Source organism: Antechinus flavipes, chromosome 5, assembly GCF_016432865.1.
Source record: "Antechinus flavipes isolate AdamAnt ecotype Samford, QLD, Australia chromosome 5, AdamAnt_v2, whole genome shotgun sequence".
Classification (NCBI taxonomy): domain Eukaryota; kingdom Metazoa; phylum Chordata; class Mammalia; order Dasyuromorphia; family Dasyuridae; genus Antechinus; species Antechinus flavipes.
In genome coordinates this window covers 194,114,812-194,130,887 of record NC_067402.1, presented here as the reverse complement: position 1 = coordinate 194,130,887, position 16,076 = coordinate 194,114,812, and the positions used below count along the sequence as shown (strand labels likewise).

At 36.5% G+C, this 16,076-nt stretch overlaps 1 protein-coding gene across 2 annotated transcripts in view; it reads right to left on the bottom strand.

Annotated features, from left to right (window-relative positions):
• The window catches only part of PARP11 (poly(ADP-ribose) polymerase family member 11), a 33,135-nt gene extending 18,099 nt beyond the window's left edge, over positions 1-15,036 (bottom strand). Inside the window, exons 1-3 of one of the 2 annotated variants that reach the window (XM_052000221.1) lie at positions 14,203-15,036; positions 939-1,070; positions 278-398 (exon numbers count right to left, since the gene is read on the bottom strand). In XM_052000221.1, coding sequence (XP_051856181.1) covers positions 278-398; positions 939-1,070; positions 14,203-14,367 — 418 coding nt within the window. In that variant the 5' untranslated portion in view covers positions 14,368-15,036. Of the gene's footprint in view, positions 1-277; positions 399-938; positions 1,071-13,127; positions 13,852-14,202 lie in introns of those variants that run through there. The other variant, XM_052000222.1, reaches the window with a different exon arrangement.
• Between the last annotated feature and the right edge of the window lie 1,040 nt (positions 15,037-16,076).

Genomic DNA, 16,076 nt, shown 5'->3' with positions numbered 1-16,076 from the left:
ATGACTACATGTCAGAAATATTATATAGGGTATTCATTCTTCATTTTAGTGTTTGGATTAAGTAATCTCTGAAGTCTCTTTGAACTCCTGGATTTTATTATTCTATCAATCAGCAAGAAATTATATTGCTGTCCTAAGTACTATTAAACACAACAGTTTTTCCTCATATTTTGCATATTACTCCTCACTATTTTACAATTAGGCTAGCTAATTGTTGCAGATTCTACCTCATCAACACGAATTATATATAAAGACAAGTATTAAGGAAGAAACATACCTGCAAAATCTAGCTTGTAGCTGTATTTGGAAGTAGTGAAAGAAATAGAACCAATGGGGTTTTCTTTGAAGCTTTTTTCAATATCTTCACTGCTAACGGAACACTGAATATTGGTGTCCGGCTTTAAAATAAATCAGAAAATTGTATTTTACTTGATGTACAAATCAATAATTTAGTCAGAAAGACTATAAACTTAGAGATAAAGCAAATATCAAAGGTTTCAAGCACCTCATATTTTTAGGAGCATAGAACATTAACAAAAAATAAAACTGTCTACTGTCTTTTTTAATTTCAAGGACGAAAGCTTTATAATCACCCTAACTTTGTTCAGCATCTTACAATCTTTAAAATCACCATATCTTAGTAACTACTTATATTTAGGTTTGCAAAAAATTTTACTCGTCCACAAAATCTAAACCTGTTGAGGGCAAAATTGATCACATTTACTGATCAAATTTATTATTATACTTCCCAAACAAAATTCTAATGGAAAAAAAAAATCATGTTAGCATTGATCAAATTTATTTTAAGTAAATTACTCTTTCATTAATTTTTAAATTTTTCTTAGCATTCATACTAATTTTCCTAGAAGTCCTTCAATCAAAAATTCTTTTGATATCTAATTTAAAACCCTTGTGCTAAACAAAAGAAGTGGAGATACCTGAAACATGTGCCACTTCCCACATTCTGCCAAGTAAAACCAGCCCCACTGAGTATCTGATGTGTCCATCTCATTCATTCCATTGGTGTTTGGTTTTGAACAGAATTCTTCTGTGGTTCTATGAAACATTGCCTGAAATGTCAGAGAGAAAGGGAGAAAGAAATTTCCTTAGTAACCAATGATTTGAAAAATGCCATGTCAAGACAATGTTTTTCTTTCCAATAAATTTCATTTCAAGGGTCTTTTCTGCTCAGGCTTTTGTACCTATTAATTTAGTCTATCTAATTAAAACAACATTTAAAAAATGTTAAAATTTCATTGTTGCATTTAGGAATCAGGTATGTGAATTTTTTAAATCAAATATATAACAGAAGTGGTATACCTTTGATCCAGCAGTGTTTCTACTGGGCTTATACCCCAAAGAGATACTAAAGAAAGGAAAGGGACCTGTATGTGCCAAAATGTTTATGGCAGCCCTGTTTGTAGTGGCTAGAAGCTGGAAAATGAAAGGATGTGCATCAATTGGAAAATGGTTGAGTAAATTGTGGTATATGAATGTTATGGAATATTATTGTTCTGTAAGGAATGACCAGCAGGATGAATACAGAGAGGACTGGCGAGACTTACATGAACTGATACTAAGTGAAATGAGCAGAACTAGGAGATCATTATATACCTCAACAACGATACTGTTTGAGAATGTATTCTGATGGAAGTGGATCTCTTCGATAAAGAGAGCTTTAATTGATCAAAGATGGACAGAAGCAGCTACACCCAGAGAAAGAACACTGGGAAATGAATATAAACTGTTTGCATTTTTGTTTTTCTTCCCGGGTTATTTATACCTTCTGAATTCAATTCTCCCTGTGCAATAAGAAAACTGTCCGGTTCTGCACACATATATTGTATCTAGGATATACTGTAACCCATTCAACATGTAAAGGACTGCTTGCCATCTGGGGGAGGGGGTAGAGGGAGGGAGGGGAAAAATCGGAACAGAAGTGAATGCAAGGGATAATGCTGTAAAAAAATTACCCTGGCATGCGTTCTATCAATAAAAAGTTATTAAAAAAAAAAACATAAGTGGTATACTTGCCAGAAAATTTCCATTTTAACATCTCTTTTGCCAAAAGAATCAACAATTATAAATTAAGACCAATTCCATCTGAACAATGCAAAAAAAAAAAAAAAAGTACCCATCATTATTTTTTGAATGAAATTTTCTTTACAAAAATCCAAGGATTTATCATTCAAGAAAGGAGTAAGAGAAGAAGAGAAACAGAAGTTTGGGAGGAGTTTTCTTCCTATTTTATAATTTTAAATTGATATTAATTAAAATTAAGGTATCAAGAGATAAAACATCGCAACCAAGGAGGGCTAAAGGATTTAAGATTTAGATCCATTTTGCTCAATGTAAACAAGATTTATCACAGTACATTAAATGGTAAGACTATTTAGGATAGTAATCTTATAGGATTTTTCTGTATCTACTTTTCTATTGAAATTCATCTTTTTAGTGATCTTATGGTTCAGAAGGATGAAAAAAGGAAAGGGAAGAATAGGATTAAAAATAAAGGAGGAAAGGAAAAGGAATAAAATTGAATATGTAATTTGTTCTACACACAAAATTACTACAAAACTTTTGGATTAGTGTCAACTTTCTAAAAATTTAGATACTTGGTTTTTTGGAGTTCTTCTTCTATCCATTACCAGAGAAAATGGAATAGAGAAGTATCTCTATTCAGTCGCTTTCCTAGACTACTCAGGCTTAGTTCTAAACCTCTGGATTTTTGTGGGGATACAAAATTTTCTTGCTTTTTTTGGATACCCCTGAGAAGAAAAAAACTATGGGTCACATGGCTGCTGTCTTCAAATATCTGATGGATAAAAATTTATGCTATGCAACTCCAAATGGCAAGGTGTAAAATCGGTGGGTGGAATATTTGTTGAAAGACAAAGAGTTACATTTAAGCTGAATATAAAGATAATATCTTCTAACATTAGGACTATCCAATAATGAAATATACTGGCTTGTATCCATCATTGTGAGCCTTAAAATGAAGCTGTATAACCATTCATTAAAAATGATGGAGAAAATGGGACAAAATCATCTTCAAGTTTCCTCTCTTAAACTTCTTGGATTCCATGAAATGCCCTCAGAAATATTCCAAAAATTACTCATCTTATAGCAAAATCTATTCCAGAGTGAATTGTAAAATAAAGATTCAATTGTATTTACCATTACTACTGAAAGTTTGCAAAATGCTTTTGCTAGTTTATATTATGTTTTTTCCTGCCACTCAAAGTATCAGAAGTCACAGTTCTCAACTTAATGATGGGAAAACCAAGCTACGAGGTAATAAAATTATTTTGTCCATAGTTGCAGAATTAGGCATAAAACATATATATTTGTACCTATTTTGATAAATATTAAGGGTCTCTCAAGCCTTACATATGGTTCATACCCCATAAATTCTCTGCTAAACTATATGAAAAAGTGTTCAAAGAAATGCAGTTTTGGTTTTTTGTTTTTGTTTTTGTTTTTAAAGGGAGGCCATTTGATATACCAATTGGCAAACATAGTAAAAGACGCTAAAATTCAATACTGGTATTACCCTAGAAAAATTAGCCTGCTAATATATTGTTAGTGGAACTTTGATTGGTTCACTCTTTTAAAAAAAAAATATGGAATTGTATAATAAGAATTACAAAAATACTCACACACCAATTAGGTAGTATAAGGAATAGAGTGATGGGACCTGGAGTCAGAAAAACATGAGTTCAATTCCAACCTTGGATATTTACTAGTATTGGGACTCTGGGGAAGTAAGTCACATAACCTTTACGTTATTAAGTTTATTACAGTTTCCTTAACTGTAAAAATGGAGGTAATATAATAGCATTTACCTCAAAGAGTTGTTGTAGGATGAAATATTTGTTAAGTCCGGAGCACAGTACATTCTACATATAACAAATGCTTATTCTTTCCTCTCCCTCCAGTGATTTTCATTCAAATCATAAACCAACTTTCGAAGACTAATTCCTGCTGTATTAACATTTTAAAATTTTTAATTTGTGGAATGAAACAAGCATTTTCGTAACATTAAAATAAAAGACAATTGGCATATGAAACACAAATCTATGTAAAACTTGCTATTCCTTTTAAATATACAGCAAAGTTATCATGTAAATTTTTTTCTTCCCTTCCTTCCTCCCTACCCTAAAGATGGTCACAAGAAGGTATATATTTGTAAAATAAGTGTATATTTGTAAAATTAGTTTATACATATTTCCATTTGTCAGAGTCTTTCTATAAATTATAGATTTTTTCAAAATCTTTAAACTGACTCTACTTACAATTTCAAAAAAAATTACATATGGTGAATTAAAATTTATTTTAAAATTAGGTTTTTATATATTTCAATTCTTAATTCAGCAATTATTCATGCAAAGAGCTAATAAAAATAATTAGCGACTTTCCTCTGAAGTGTAGCTGCCCAATATTCCATCTATAAATAATAGTGGAAATGTGGTTTAAAAAAAAAATGAAAGAATTAAGATAGAAAAGTAACTTGGAATAGATGTCATAATGTAAAGCTCATTAATTCATTAGGTAATGACAATTCTAAGGCACACGAAAAGAGATGAGTGATGTTCATCACCTAATCATTTGTACATGTTGGTTCATTTGTATTTCTAAGTTTTCTAGGATGTACAGAAAAAGAATAGATGCTTTAAATGTTTTTTTTTTATTTTTTTTGTATTATATTTTATGTATTTTTACAATAGAAAAATAAGCACAGGATCTTGGTTTCCTAACATCTTTGAGGCAATTGTATGATGATAAAGATATAATCTGATGAGGAATCTGATTCAGGAAAACCTTCTATTTTCTTCTGATACTCTCATGATAATGGATCTCGGTATTTGGGGAGACTACTTTGATACATATTTTATAGGAATGGGGCAGTTTGTTAGGCATTGGCATCTTGTTGGTTGCCTTAAAAAACAAAAAAAGATGTTTCCCAAGCTTTTGATATCTTCCCTACTTTCAAGAAATCTTGAGAATGCATCTTTCAGTACCCTCAAATTTGTGTTGCCTATAGCATAGATCTTCTCTGCATATATTTATTCTCTAATTCATCTGTTTTTTGGTTTTGGTTTTCTTCCCATATTTGATTCTTTAGTGACCCTTCCACTTTTCCCACAAACATATAAAAGTTTGTGATATTAAGAGTTCAAATATAAGCTCCATTGTCTTTGAGAGTGAAGTTCGTTATTTAAAAAATCCTTAAAGAGATTTTTCCATCATTTCTGTATTTATTGTCCTTTCAATTTTATCTGTGAATGGCTTTGTTAAAATTTTGCTTTATTAGGACATAGCAATAATAACAATAACTATCCTTTAAGTAAATGCCTTCAAAGTTTGCAAAGCATTAATTACATTTTATCTTATTTGATCATGCCAATTTTTCTTTAAATTAATTTTTCCCTCTATTGCTTCTTGCTGGAGGATTGAGTTTTGTTATTGTTGGGTTGGGTTTTTTGTTTTTTTGTTTTGAGGGAGAAGAGTGTTGTAGTACTGATCCTAATCTTCTACCATCTTTCTGTATACAATTTCCCATATGAATTTGTACTTTTAAATGGTGCTTGTTGCTTTTGGCTAATGTCATTTTCCCCTTAGAAAGGAAGTCAAATTTACCTTTTAGAACTCTTTTGGCCCCCTCATGACAAATTATTTGCATGGTTCAAATTTCTTATGAAGTTGTTATAATCAGTACTGATGTCTTTTCCTCCAGGTTAAGTCAATAAATTGTTTAAATAGATCAGGTTTGATTTGTTTTAATTGCACACATTTTTTCTCCATATCCATTCTTCTAATTTTTATTAATTGCTCTAACGTATCTCTCATCTCACATTACATAGGTAATCTATTCAGGAATAATATTTGCAACAGAAAATATAATTCTTTTTTGTGTGATGTCATTCAATATGTCTGGTATATGCCTAATAACTTCAAATACTTTGACCCAGAGATTTCAATTCTAGGCACATACTGAGATTAAAGACAGAAAGTTTCTATATACCTCAATATATTCATATCACCATTTTTTGTAATAGTGAAGTATTAAATTTTTATTTGAGGAATGGTTAAAATAAAGTGTGGCACATTAATAGAATATTACTATGTCATAAGAAATGATGACTATGAAGATTAAAAAAAAAACCTTTGAAAGACATCTATGAAAGAACAGGAAAACAATAAAATGTAAAATTTGAGTATAGAGACTATTTCATTGTGTATTTTCAAACATTTAAAACATTGCTTGGCACAGAAAGTACCAAGCATTAATAAATGCTTGTTGAATGACTTCATCAATAAATGAAGTATGCAAATAAAATGTTTATACTTATATGTTTTCTTTTTGTATCTTTTCATTTTTGTTCTTGTTCATCATATATCTGAATACTTACATGGCTGCTCAAAATTAAAATAAAATTTAATTTACAAAAAAGATAGCAGTATTGGCTCCTCTTAGAAAAGGATAGCATCTTCTTTCACTGATAACAGAGATTTTGTTATTCTCCTTTCAACCCCTACAAGAGAATGATTGCCAAGATGAAAAGACGTTACTTTCTCCAAGCCAAGTAAATCAGAGATTGCAACTGCTTTTGCTTTTCCCGGAAAATTTAGCTTTTTTTTTTTTTTTTTTTTTAATTTAATGGCAGGAACACTGGCCACAGTTAGGTAAGGACTGCTTTTTTCCGTCCCTAAGCTATTTTGAAAGGAGCTAAATGCCCACCTTAGAATTGGTGATGTTAGCTGCTTTGGACAGCTTAGTAACTCTTTTATTCCTAGCCTTATGCTTATTTGAAAACACCTTATGACTGTAAAATCTCAACAGATTTCATAAAAGAAAATAATGTGAAAAAATAAAATTGAATGATTGCTCTTTAACTATTTTGATTTCACACATAAAGTTATTCCAAAGACTTTTTAACATAGACCAGGAACTATGGATAGGGTTAAAGTAACATTAGCACAACTGATATTAAATCAACATTGTATATGCATACTATTGGGACTAAAGAGGCAAATACAGAACTAAGAGAATCCTTAAATTATGTGTATATAATGTTCCAAGAACAAGTGAAATTTTGCAAATATTTAACTCTCAATGATCTGGATTAGTAGAAAAGCTAACACAAATCAGAATTTCTATTTGGTTTTAGAATATATTACAGCCATCCCTTGACATTTGTGGACTTAACATTTGTGGTTTTGGTTATTTGCAGGCTGGCCATGGATAATTAAATTGAAATTTTTGGAGATTTGCAATGAACTGAGAAAATAACGGTGATATGAGTATGTAAAAAAAAAAGTCATAAATACTGCATATTATTATTTTATCATTTACTACCATTAATATGCATACATAAATTTATTATAAACAGTTAAATTTTATTAAAAGTTTTAGTGCAATAGATACTCTCTTTGGACACCCAACCTTATCTACCATCCAGATTCAGTCTGGCAATTTTCTCTGCAGTGATCTTTTGTATGTTGCACTTTTCCTAAAAGAAATTCTTGAAGTAGATTTTTTTATGCAAGATACTAATTTCTCATAGAAATTGCAACTTTCATGAATGTTTTACTTATTCGTTCACTTGTTTATATGTTTTGTTTTGTGTGTTCAATATGATCAAAATTATTAAAAATAAAGATTTATCTAGTTATTTGTAGTTTTTCACATTCACAGGGTCCTGTGCCCTGAACTGTGAAGGACAACTGTATATTCTAGGGTAGTGTTGGTTTATTTTTTTTGTTTTTTGTTTAATAATAAATGTTATCTTAGGCTTAGGTTAATATGAACAGTAAGTTGCATTCTTGAAGTAGAAGAGAGGGAGCAGCCTAGAAGTATAACTCCATATGTTAAGGGCAATTCAACGTTTAAGTTTTATCATAGATAATACAAATGTGGATAACTTAATATAAAATCTAATGTTTGTTTTGAATATTTGTATAATTTTTAGGAAGAAACATCTAAGTCTGCCAGAAATCATTAAATCATATTATTCAGATTTTACAGTAATGCTGAAATAGACATTAATATATGTCTGAAGATGGAACACTACCATTAATAAAGCACTTATTTTGAAATCAACAGATAGCAAGAAAATATTTGTTTAATTGATGAAAATGTAGGTAGCTTTCTCACAGGGATCTTTAAAAGTGATCGGATGGGTGCAAGGTAGGGTCTCAGAGGGCAACTGAATTCCACACTTCTTCCCCCTTCCCCATTACGGAAGTTATATTGCATTGTGGGTGTTAAAAGTGATGGTTATATTTGCCAGTGCCAGTGGAGTGGTAAACTAAAAAGTGAGCGAAAAGCCAAGGCACAGCGGCTCTCCACCTCTTCAGGCAACCTACTCTTGCTCCGAGATCCTCCCGATCCGCCGAATCCGCGGGATCCGCGCAATGTGCAGGATCCGGGGTTCGCGGGGTTCGCAGGGTCCGCAAGGTCAGTAAGGTCCACAGGCTCCAGAATTTACTCACCTTCCACGGAATGTCTGACAAGCAGGCAACAGGCTCCACAGGATCGGCTCACTTCTAGGTATATGTCTTAAAAGCGAGCTAGCAGATTACCGGCTTCCCGAGATCCACTCAGCTCCAAGGGTAGATCTTAAAAACCCAGCTTGAATACCCATATGCCTCGCTAATCCCAGGAACTGAGCAGGGACTGTACATTCTCCTTACGAAAGCACTAGGGATCTACCTAATATTGGCAGCTAATCAATGGCTATGGACCTAGGGTAAAGGAGCAGCCAGTGCCCCCAAAGCAAATATGAAGAATGTCTTGTTACCAAATACAAAAGAAAAGGAAAATGGCAAATGTTGGAGGGAATGTGGGAAAGCTGCGATACTAAAGCCTAGTATTAGTAAGAGTTGTGAACTAAGCCAACCATTGTTGAGAGCAATTTGGAACTATGCCAAAAGCTATAAAATTGTATATATTTACTGATCTAGCAACACTACTACTCGATCTGTATTCCAAAGGATCCATTTGTACCAAAATGTTTCTAGAAACTCTTCGTGATGGCTAAGTGAGGGTATCCCCATCAACCGGGGAACGGCTGAATGAGTGATATTTTCTTATAATGGAATATTCGTGTGCTATGAACAAATGAGAGCATGATGATTTCAGAAGAACCTGGAAAGGCTTACATGAATAGATGCTGAGTGAAGTGAGCAGAATTGAGAAATCATGGTATACAGGAACAGTAAAATTGTATGAGAGCAACTGTGAATGGCTTAACTTTCCTAAGCAACATAGTGATCTAAGACAATACCAAGGACTCATGATGAAAAAAAAAAAACAAAAATGCTATCCACTTTAAAGAAAGAACTAATAGATTCTGGATATAGAAAGAAATTTTTTTTCACTTTCTTTTTGAGTTTTCTTTCACAAAATGACTAATAAGGAAATATGTTTTACAAGATTGCACACGTATATTTATGCCAGATTACTTGGGGGAAGGGGGTAGGAGTGAAGGGGAGAAAGAAATCTCAAAACTTTAAAAAATGAATATTAAAATTATTTTATAGAAAACAATTTAAATTGTTTTATGTGTTTAGGGGAAAATAAAATATCTTTAAAAGGTATTCCTAGCTATCATTGAAGAACTAGAGAAAACCATTGGTTCCACATATGCAGGGAGAAAAAGCTCCACGAAGAGGCTATATAACCAAGCATCATTCATGCTGTAGGACTATTCTGAGTATACCTGACAGAAACCAAATAGAATGCAAAGTCTTATTAGCCTTCCAATTCACTTACAAAAGTTTCACTTTGTAAAGAAGAAAGAGTAACACTTATTCTTCTGGTGACTTTCAAAACATCCAGATAAATTTCTTATTTTAAATGTACTAAAAACCTCCATTCTTTCCCCATTTCTCTCTCCCATCCCTACCATACATTCTGAGTAGAAAAAGAGACAATATTGCAATTCTGATTTGCTTCACAAATAGTTAAGATTAACCTAAGTTACTTTTTTTTAAAGCCATTGAAATCAGAAACGGGATGTAGAGAATTATTTTTATATTGTTGCACACATTAGTTGATGACTGCTAACCTGCCCAAATTATTTGATTTTCTTCTTTTGAATACACTGAAAACATCACCCAAATTATAGTTCTTTGCACCTTTTCCCATTTCTCCAACAATATCTTAATGATTTTTTTTCATGAGTTAATGCCAACTTCATATTCTATCTGGCAATCTGGTTAGAGCTACAAGATAGAGACCCTGCTTTTAAAAAATGGCGGATTTTGTTTTGTATTGTTGGTATGTGAGCATTTATGCATGATTGTTCCCCTTTTAAGTCAATTTAAACTACATGAATTATAAATAAAGAGGACTGATCAGCCTACAAAATAGATTAAAAGGCCAGATAATTACTTTTCTGATGAAGACCAAAGATTTCAGGTATTGAATTTGCTAAAGAATGATGTTTTTAAAAATCTGGATAAATGGCTAAAACTGTTATATGCATCTCTGTGTGTGTGTGTGTGTGTGTGTGTGTATGTGTATGTGTATGTATATGATATTCACTGGGTTTTTATAAATACTGAAATATAAAAATTACCTATGGAAAATTAAGATTTGGAAAAGGAAAAGCCGACACAATTTTAAATCAGTAAGCAGAGATTATGAAGATAAAACTAGGTCTGATTAATGGCTAAAGGAAGGCATGTTGTTAGAGAAGGAAGGATTTATGGAAGGTCTGGATACTGTTGACTACAATTATTGAAAGTATATAATAAAAAAAATAAGAATGCCAGGTTTAGATATATTGTGACTACTGAACAACTGAATACATGATTAGCCTATCTACTGCAGTTTATCTAATTGGTATAATAACTGATAAAAATAGCATACAAATAGCATAACAAAAGGTTTGCTATAACAGAATTATAAGTACATTGCTAAAAATATTTGAGAAAATGACTAGTAGGATAACACAGTGATTTAGAGCCATAATAATAAATCTACAAATCTTGTCCACCACATAAGATATTCTCTATTTGATAAAGCTAACAAGGAGGTGGAACTTCTTGATACAGCTGTCTCACTTTAATAGAAACATCATATAAACCTGGGGGTGGGTGTGTGAGGAAATATAATAGGTTGTACGGGAGAAGCTAATGATAGTGTATAAACAAGAGTATCAAAGTAAATACCTATTAGTGAGTCTTTTTTTTTATTTTATTTTAATTAAGGGTGCCTTGTCATAGGAAGCAGTATTTCTTGACTTTGGTCATGTCATATTTCTATACGAATAACAGATTACTGCATTTTTTATTTAATTTTTTTAGCCTATGGAAATCTGTTTTTTGAATAGAGCACTTCAAATAATTGTTAAAAGAAAAGAAAATTATAGAAAAATACAGGAGGTATAAGACATATAAACCAAACCAAGAGGACCAGAATAGGATACTTGCAAATGGTACTTTGCAGGTCTTCTATGAGATAAGAAAAAGCCCAGAAATAATTCATCTAAAAGATAAAAAGTATCTTCTCCCTTTCTCCCATTATTTCCCTCGGGTGCCATAAAAATTGTTGCAAAAAAAATTTTTTTTTCCCTTAAAGCAAATTTATGGTCTCTCTTTACTACCAAATAAAAATCTTATTACATCCGAATGGAATTTTTTTTTTCAGGTCACTGATTGTGGAGATGAGCAATGGCTTTTCGGGGGCCTTAGGCTGAGTGGACAGACCTGATTTTGCTACTTAATGTGTAACCTTGGGTAAATCGTCACTTAAACAGTACCTGGCACACAGTAGGCATTTAATAGAACACTAGCTGACTTTATCTCTTGAAGCCCATTTCCTCCTTGGTAAAGCGAGTGTTAGCTTTCCTTACGTGCCTAGGATGGTATGGTCTGTAGTGTCTAGAAGACGGAACGAATGAACAAGAACTGCGTGAGCTTTTGAGTAGGGGGGGAGGCGGTGTTGAGGAGGCGGGGAGGAGATAGGAAATTCAACTATGAAAGAAACAAGGCGGATTGAAAATCCTTCAGCAGGAAGGGGGAGGGAGGATTGCAAATCCAGCAGTGATAAGAGGGAGATTGCAAATGCAGCAGTAAGAGGAGGGGGATTGCAAATGCAGCAGTGAGAGAAGGGGGGGGGGGGCTGTAAATCCTGCAGTGAGAGAAAGGGGATTGCAAATTCAACTGTGGAAGGAACAAGGTGGATTGCAAATCCTGCAGTGTATGGGGGGGTAAATTTGCAAATTCAGCTGAGAGAGGAGGTGGATCGTAAATCTAGCAGTGAGAAAAGGGGGACTGCAAATCCTGCAGTGAAAGGGGGATTGCAAATTCAACTCTGAGAGGAACAAGGTGGATAGCAAATCCCGCAGTGAGAGGAGGGGGATTGCAAATTCAGCAGTGAGAGGAGGGAGACTGCAAATCCCGCAGTGAGGGGAGGGGGATTGCAAATTCAACTGTGGGAGGAACAAATTGGATTGTAAACCCGCAGTGAGAAGAGAGGTAACAAATTCAGATAAAAGATCAGGAATTGCAAATTCAGCTGTGGATGAAACTAAGTGGATTCAAACCAGCTGTGGGAGGGTCCCTTCTTCAGGATGGAGACAGACCAGAGGTTAAATCACCAATTTAGAGCAAGAAAGGGCCTCTTTAAAAGCCACTTAGCGCAACACCTCACTTTACACACGAGAAAAAATAGAAGCCCACAGGGATAACACGTCTCGCCCACGGTAGCCAGCCAAAAAAAAAAAAAAAAAAAAAAGGCAGATTCGGGATGTCATCCCAGATTTTTTCAGGGTCCGAGCCTCTGAGGGTTTGGGGGAGCGGGTACAACAAAGGGAGAAAGAAGCCCCTCTGCGACAGATCGCCACTAGAGGAGGAGCCCGAGCCCGCCTCTCCCACCCCCACCACCACCCCCCCTCACTGACCCCGACGCTGCAGGGCCGGAGGGACAAGGACAGTGACAGCGCTTGGCGGGGCGCGGCTGGCGACGCTCCGGGGGCTCGGGCCCTTCGCACGCGGAACTCGAAGCCCGGCTCGGAGAGGAGGGGGGGCGGGAATTCGAAGGCTCCCCCGCCCCTCTCGTACCCAGTCACAGCGCCGCCCCGCCCCGCCCCGCCCTGCCCCGCCCTGCCACTCACCGGATTCGCCTCCCACATGATGGAGGCAAGAGCGGGAGAGCCGCCCCCAGGGGGAGCGTGGTAGGGACGCCGGCGGCGGCTTTCCGGAGAGCCCTTGGAGGGATCGATAGGCGACTGGTCTGGGGTAACCCACCCCCGCGACTGCAGCTAACCCCGGCGGCAACGGCAACCACTTTCGCCTACCGGCCACACTTCCGACTTCCGGCCACCCCAGAGCCACGCCCCCCCTCCACCAACCCACCCGCCTGCCGGGGGCGGCCGCGGGGCGGGGCAGGAGAGGGAGGTGACCCGGGGAGCCTCCTCACCCCAGCCGCCCCGCCCCGCCCGGCCGGGCTGCCCGCCCGGCCTCTGCAGACACCTCCTACCCTCCAGAAGGGTAGCAATCCCTGCCCTCAGGCAGCTTAGGACAGGCCGGGGGAGAGGTAGGCCCTCAGATCCCAGAAGGCCGCCCGAGGCCGCAACCTTCAATAATGAATAATTTGGTCCGGGGAGGATGGGAAAGACGCCTCAAGTAAAACTCCCCAAATCATTTCCCCCTTCAGAGGAATTCCATCTCGTCCAGTAAAAAGCCGATTTCTAACCCCACTGTCTCGGAGGATCCTTCCCGGATTGGAGAAGACCTTGCTATCTGGGCCTCCCAGCTCTGGGGGACCGGGAATCTCCCTCCCCGCCCCCCACGTCCCCTCTGCGGGATCCTCAGGTCAGATCCTCTCACAACCCAAGCGATCCGCTCTCACTGATGGGATTTGGGGTTTACATTTTAGGATCGAGGTTTGCAGTCGAGAGAAACGTCTCCGAGGCCATCAAGCCAATGCAACACCTCATTTTTACAGAGGATGAATTTGGGGAGAGCGCGGGAGGGGCGTTTGAGCTCCCCCGTTACCTTCCCACCTCCATCTCCGTTTCTGGGGAATTGTGCAATCTGGGAGACCCTTAATCTATCTAGCCCAGGCAGGCTGACGGCTCTTTCACGACGTCCCTGAGGAAAGTTAGACGCAGGGAAACAAAAGCCTGGAAATTCTAGAATGACAAGCCTTCATTTCAAAGAAATCTGTCCATCCCCGGGGTCACTTACTGTCCCAGGTCGGAGGGCTCCCGGATGATGTGTGGAAGGCGCCTCACCCCGCTCCGATCTGGGTCTCTTGCTACCTGCTGCCTGGAGCAGGGAAGTGTGGTGGCGCCTTTCTCTCTCCCGTTCCCTCCCTTTCCCTCTCCCCACCCCCCTCCTCCTTCCTGTCATTCCTCAGGTCCTTTTCGAATAGCTTACGCGATCCGATCCCCCCCAGGTTCTCCAACCAGACGGGCAAATCTATAGGCTTCTTCGATCTCTCTACGCTGTTTCCAGGGTTTTCATTGGATCGCCTCTGCCCACCGACCTTCCTCACGTCTTTAATCTCAACAAGTCACCATCCCCACTCATCGCCATGACTATCCCTTTGGGGATGCTGACATTTTATTTTCCCAGTTATGTGGGGAAAGGAGGGGGAAAGGGAGATGTCATAGTGTGTATTGCGGTTATTTGTGTTTTTCCCCCCTTCTTTTTATGCTGCAATGTCCAAGAAGGCAGGGTTCATGTCTCCTCTGATTTTTAGGTGATTTCTAGCACCTAATAAGTCTCTATACAAAGCAAGCACTTAATATACGTTGAATTAAATTGAGGGGGTGATTTCCCCCTCCCCTTCTTTATTTCTACCTGACACGTACTAAAGAAATAACAGAAAATTTATTTTCTCATCTGCTTAATTGACAATTTAAGGTTTGTTTGTTTTTTTTAACGGATTTTTTTTTTATGATGACCATGTAAAGGAATATTTGTGAGCTTCACGTTGTCACAATACTTGAGGCCAAGAGAGAGGCTTATTTTGGGGGAGAATCTTTGAATTACATGTTCCAGGTGGGTCATGTGGTTAAAAAAAAAAAAAAAGGGCAAAATCACCAACACAAAACCTGATTGCATTAAGGCTCACTTTAAGCATACTGAATTCAAAAAAAATCTGAGTCTCACAAAGAAGGCTTATATTATTTTGTCTTCAGATTGGTGTTAAAAGGATGAGTTTTTGTATCGTGGAACAATCAGTCTGAGATTGTTAAGAGTGCTGCAGAATTTGCCAGATGTAATGCAGCTCACTCCAACTGAATTTTGTATCTAGTTCATTGTCTTACTATATTGCCTATCCGAGATATATGTGCTAATATGTCTAATTCAGTGGGCTGCTCATCTAAATGCATGTCACAATTTGGAAAATAGGCTTTCTTCATTCTTTTGGTTTTCCAAATAAATGAAGAAAACCTCTTGTCTCTCTTCTCCTATATCTCATTGAGAAGATTCTAGAATACTGGTACTTGATTCTATCTGTTGATTCTATCTATTGATTATCTGGGGACTTCACCATGTACAGGAAATATCTATTCCATTTGAGCTCTTCACAGGTCATAAGCAATTTTAGGAAACATTTCCCTATTTTATGCCTCAATTGATGTTGATATCAGAAGGTCATTGAATACAATTTTCTCTGTATTTGTAACAAGGAAGCTTATGTGCATGGTAGAAGTCTTATTGAAATAGTACCTTTAAGGGTGTGTTTTGGTCTATTAAGTTAGATGCTTTTTTAAAAAAAAAAAATGAAATCACATGACTAGCAAAATGACAGAGTAGGTATGTTTACCAAACATAGCAACCTGAAAACTCAAAAAAATGAGCATGTTACCATGTTACCAGATAAAGAATAATTCCAATTGAAAACATAAGATCAGAAGGCATAATCCTGCATAATTTACCTTAAATGCTAAATAAGCAATTAAAATATCAAATGATTTCAGAAATTTTATTTTTGATAGCTTTTTATTTTTTCAAATACACACATAGAAAATTTTCAACATTCATCTTTGTAAAATTTTGTGTTCCGATTTTTCTCCTTCTCTTCCCCCCTTCCTTCCCTAGACAGCAAG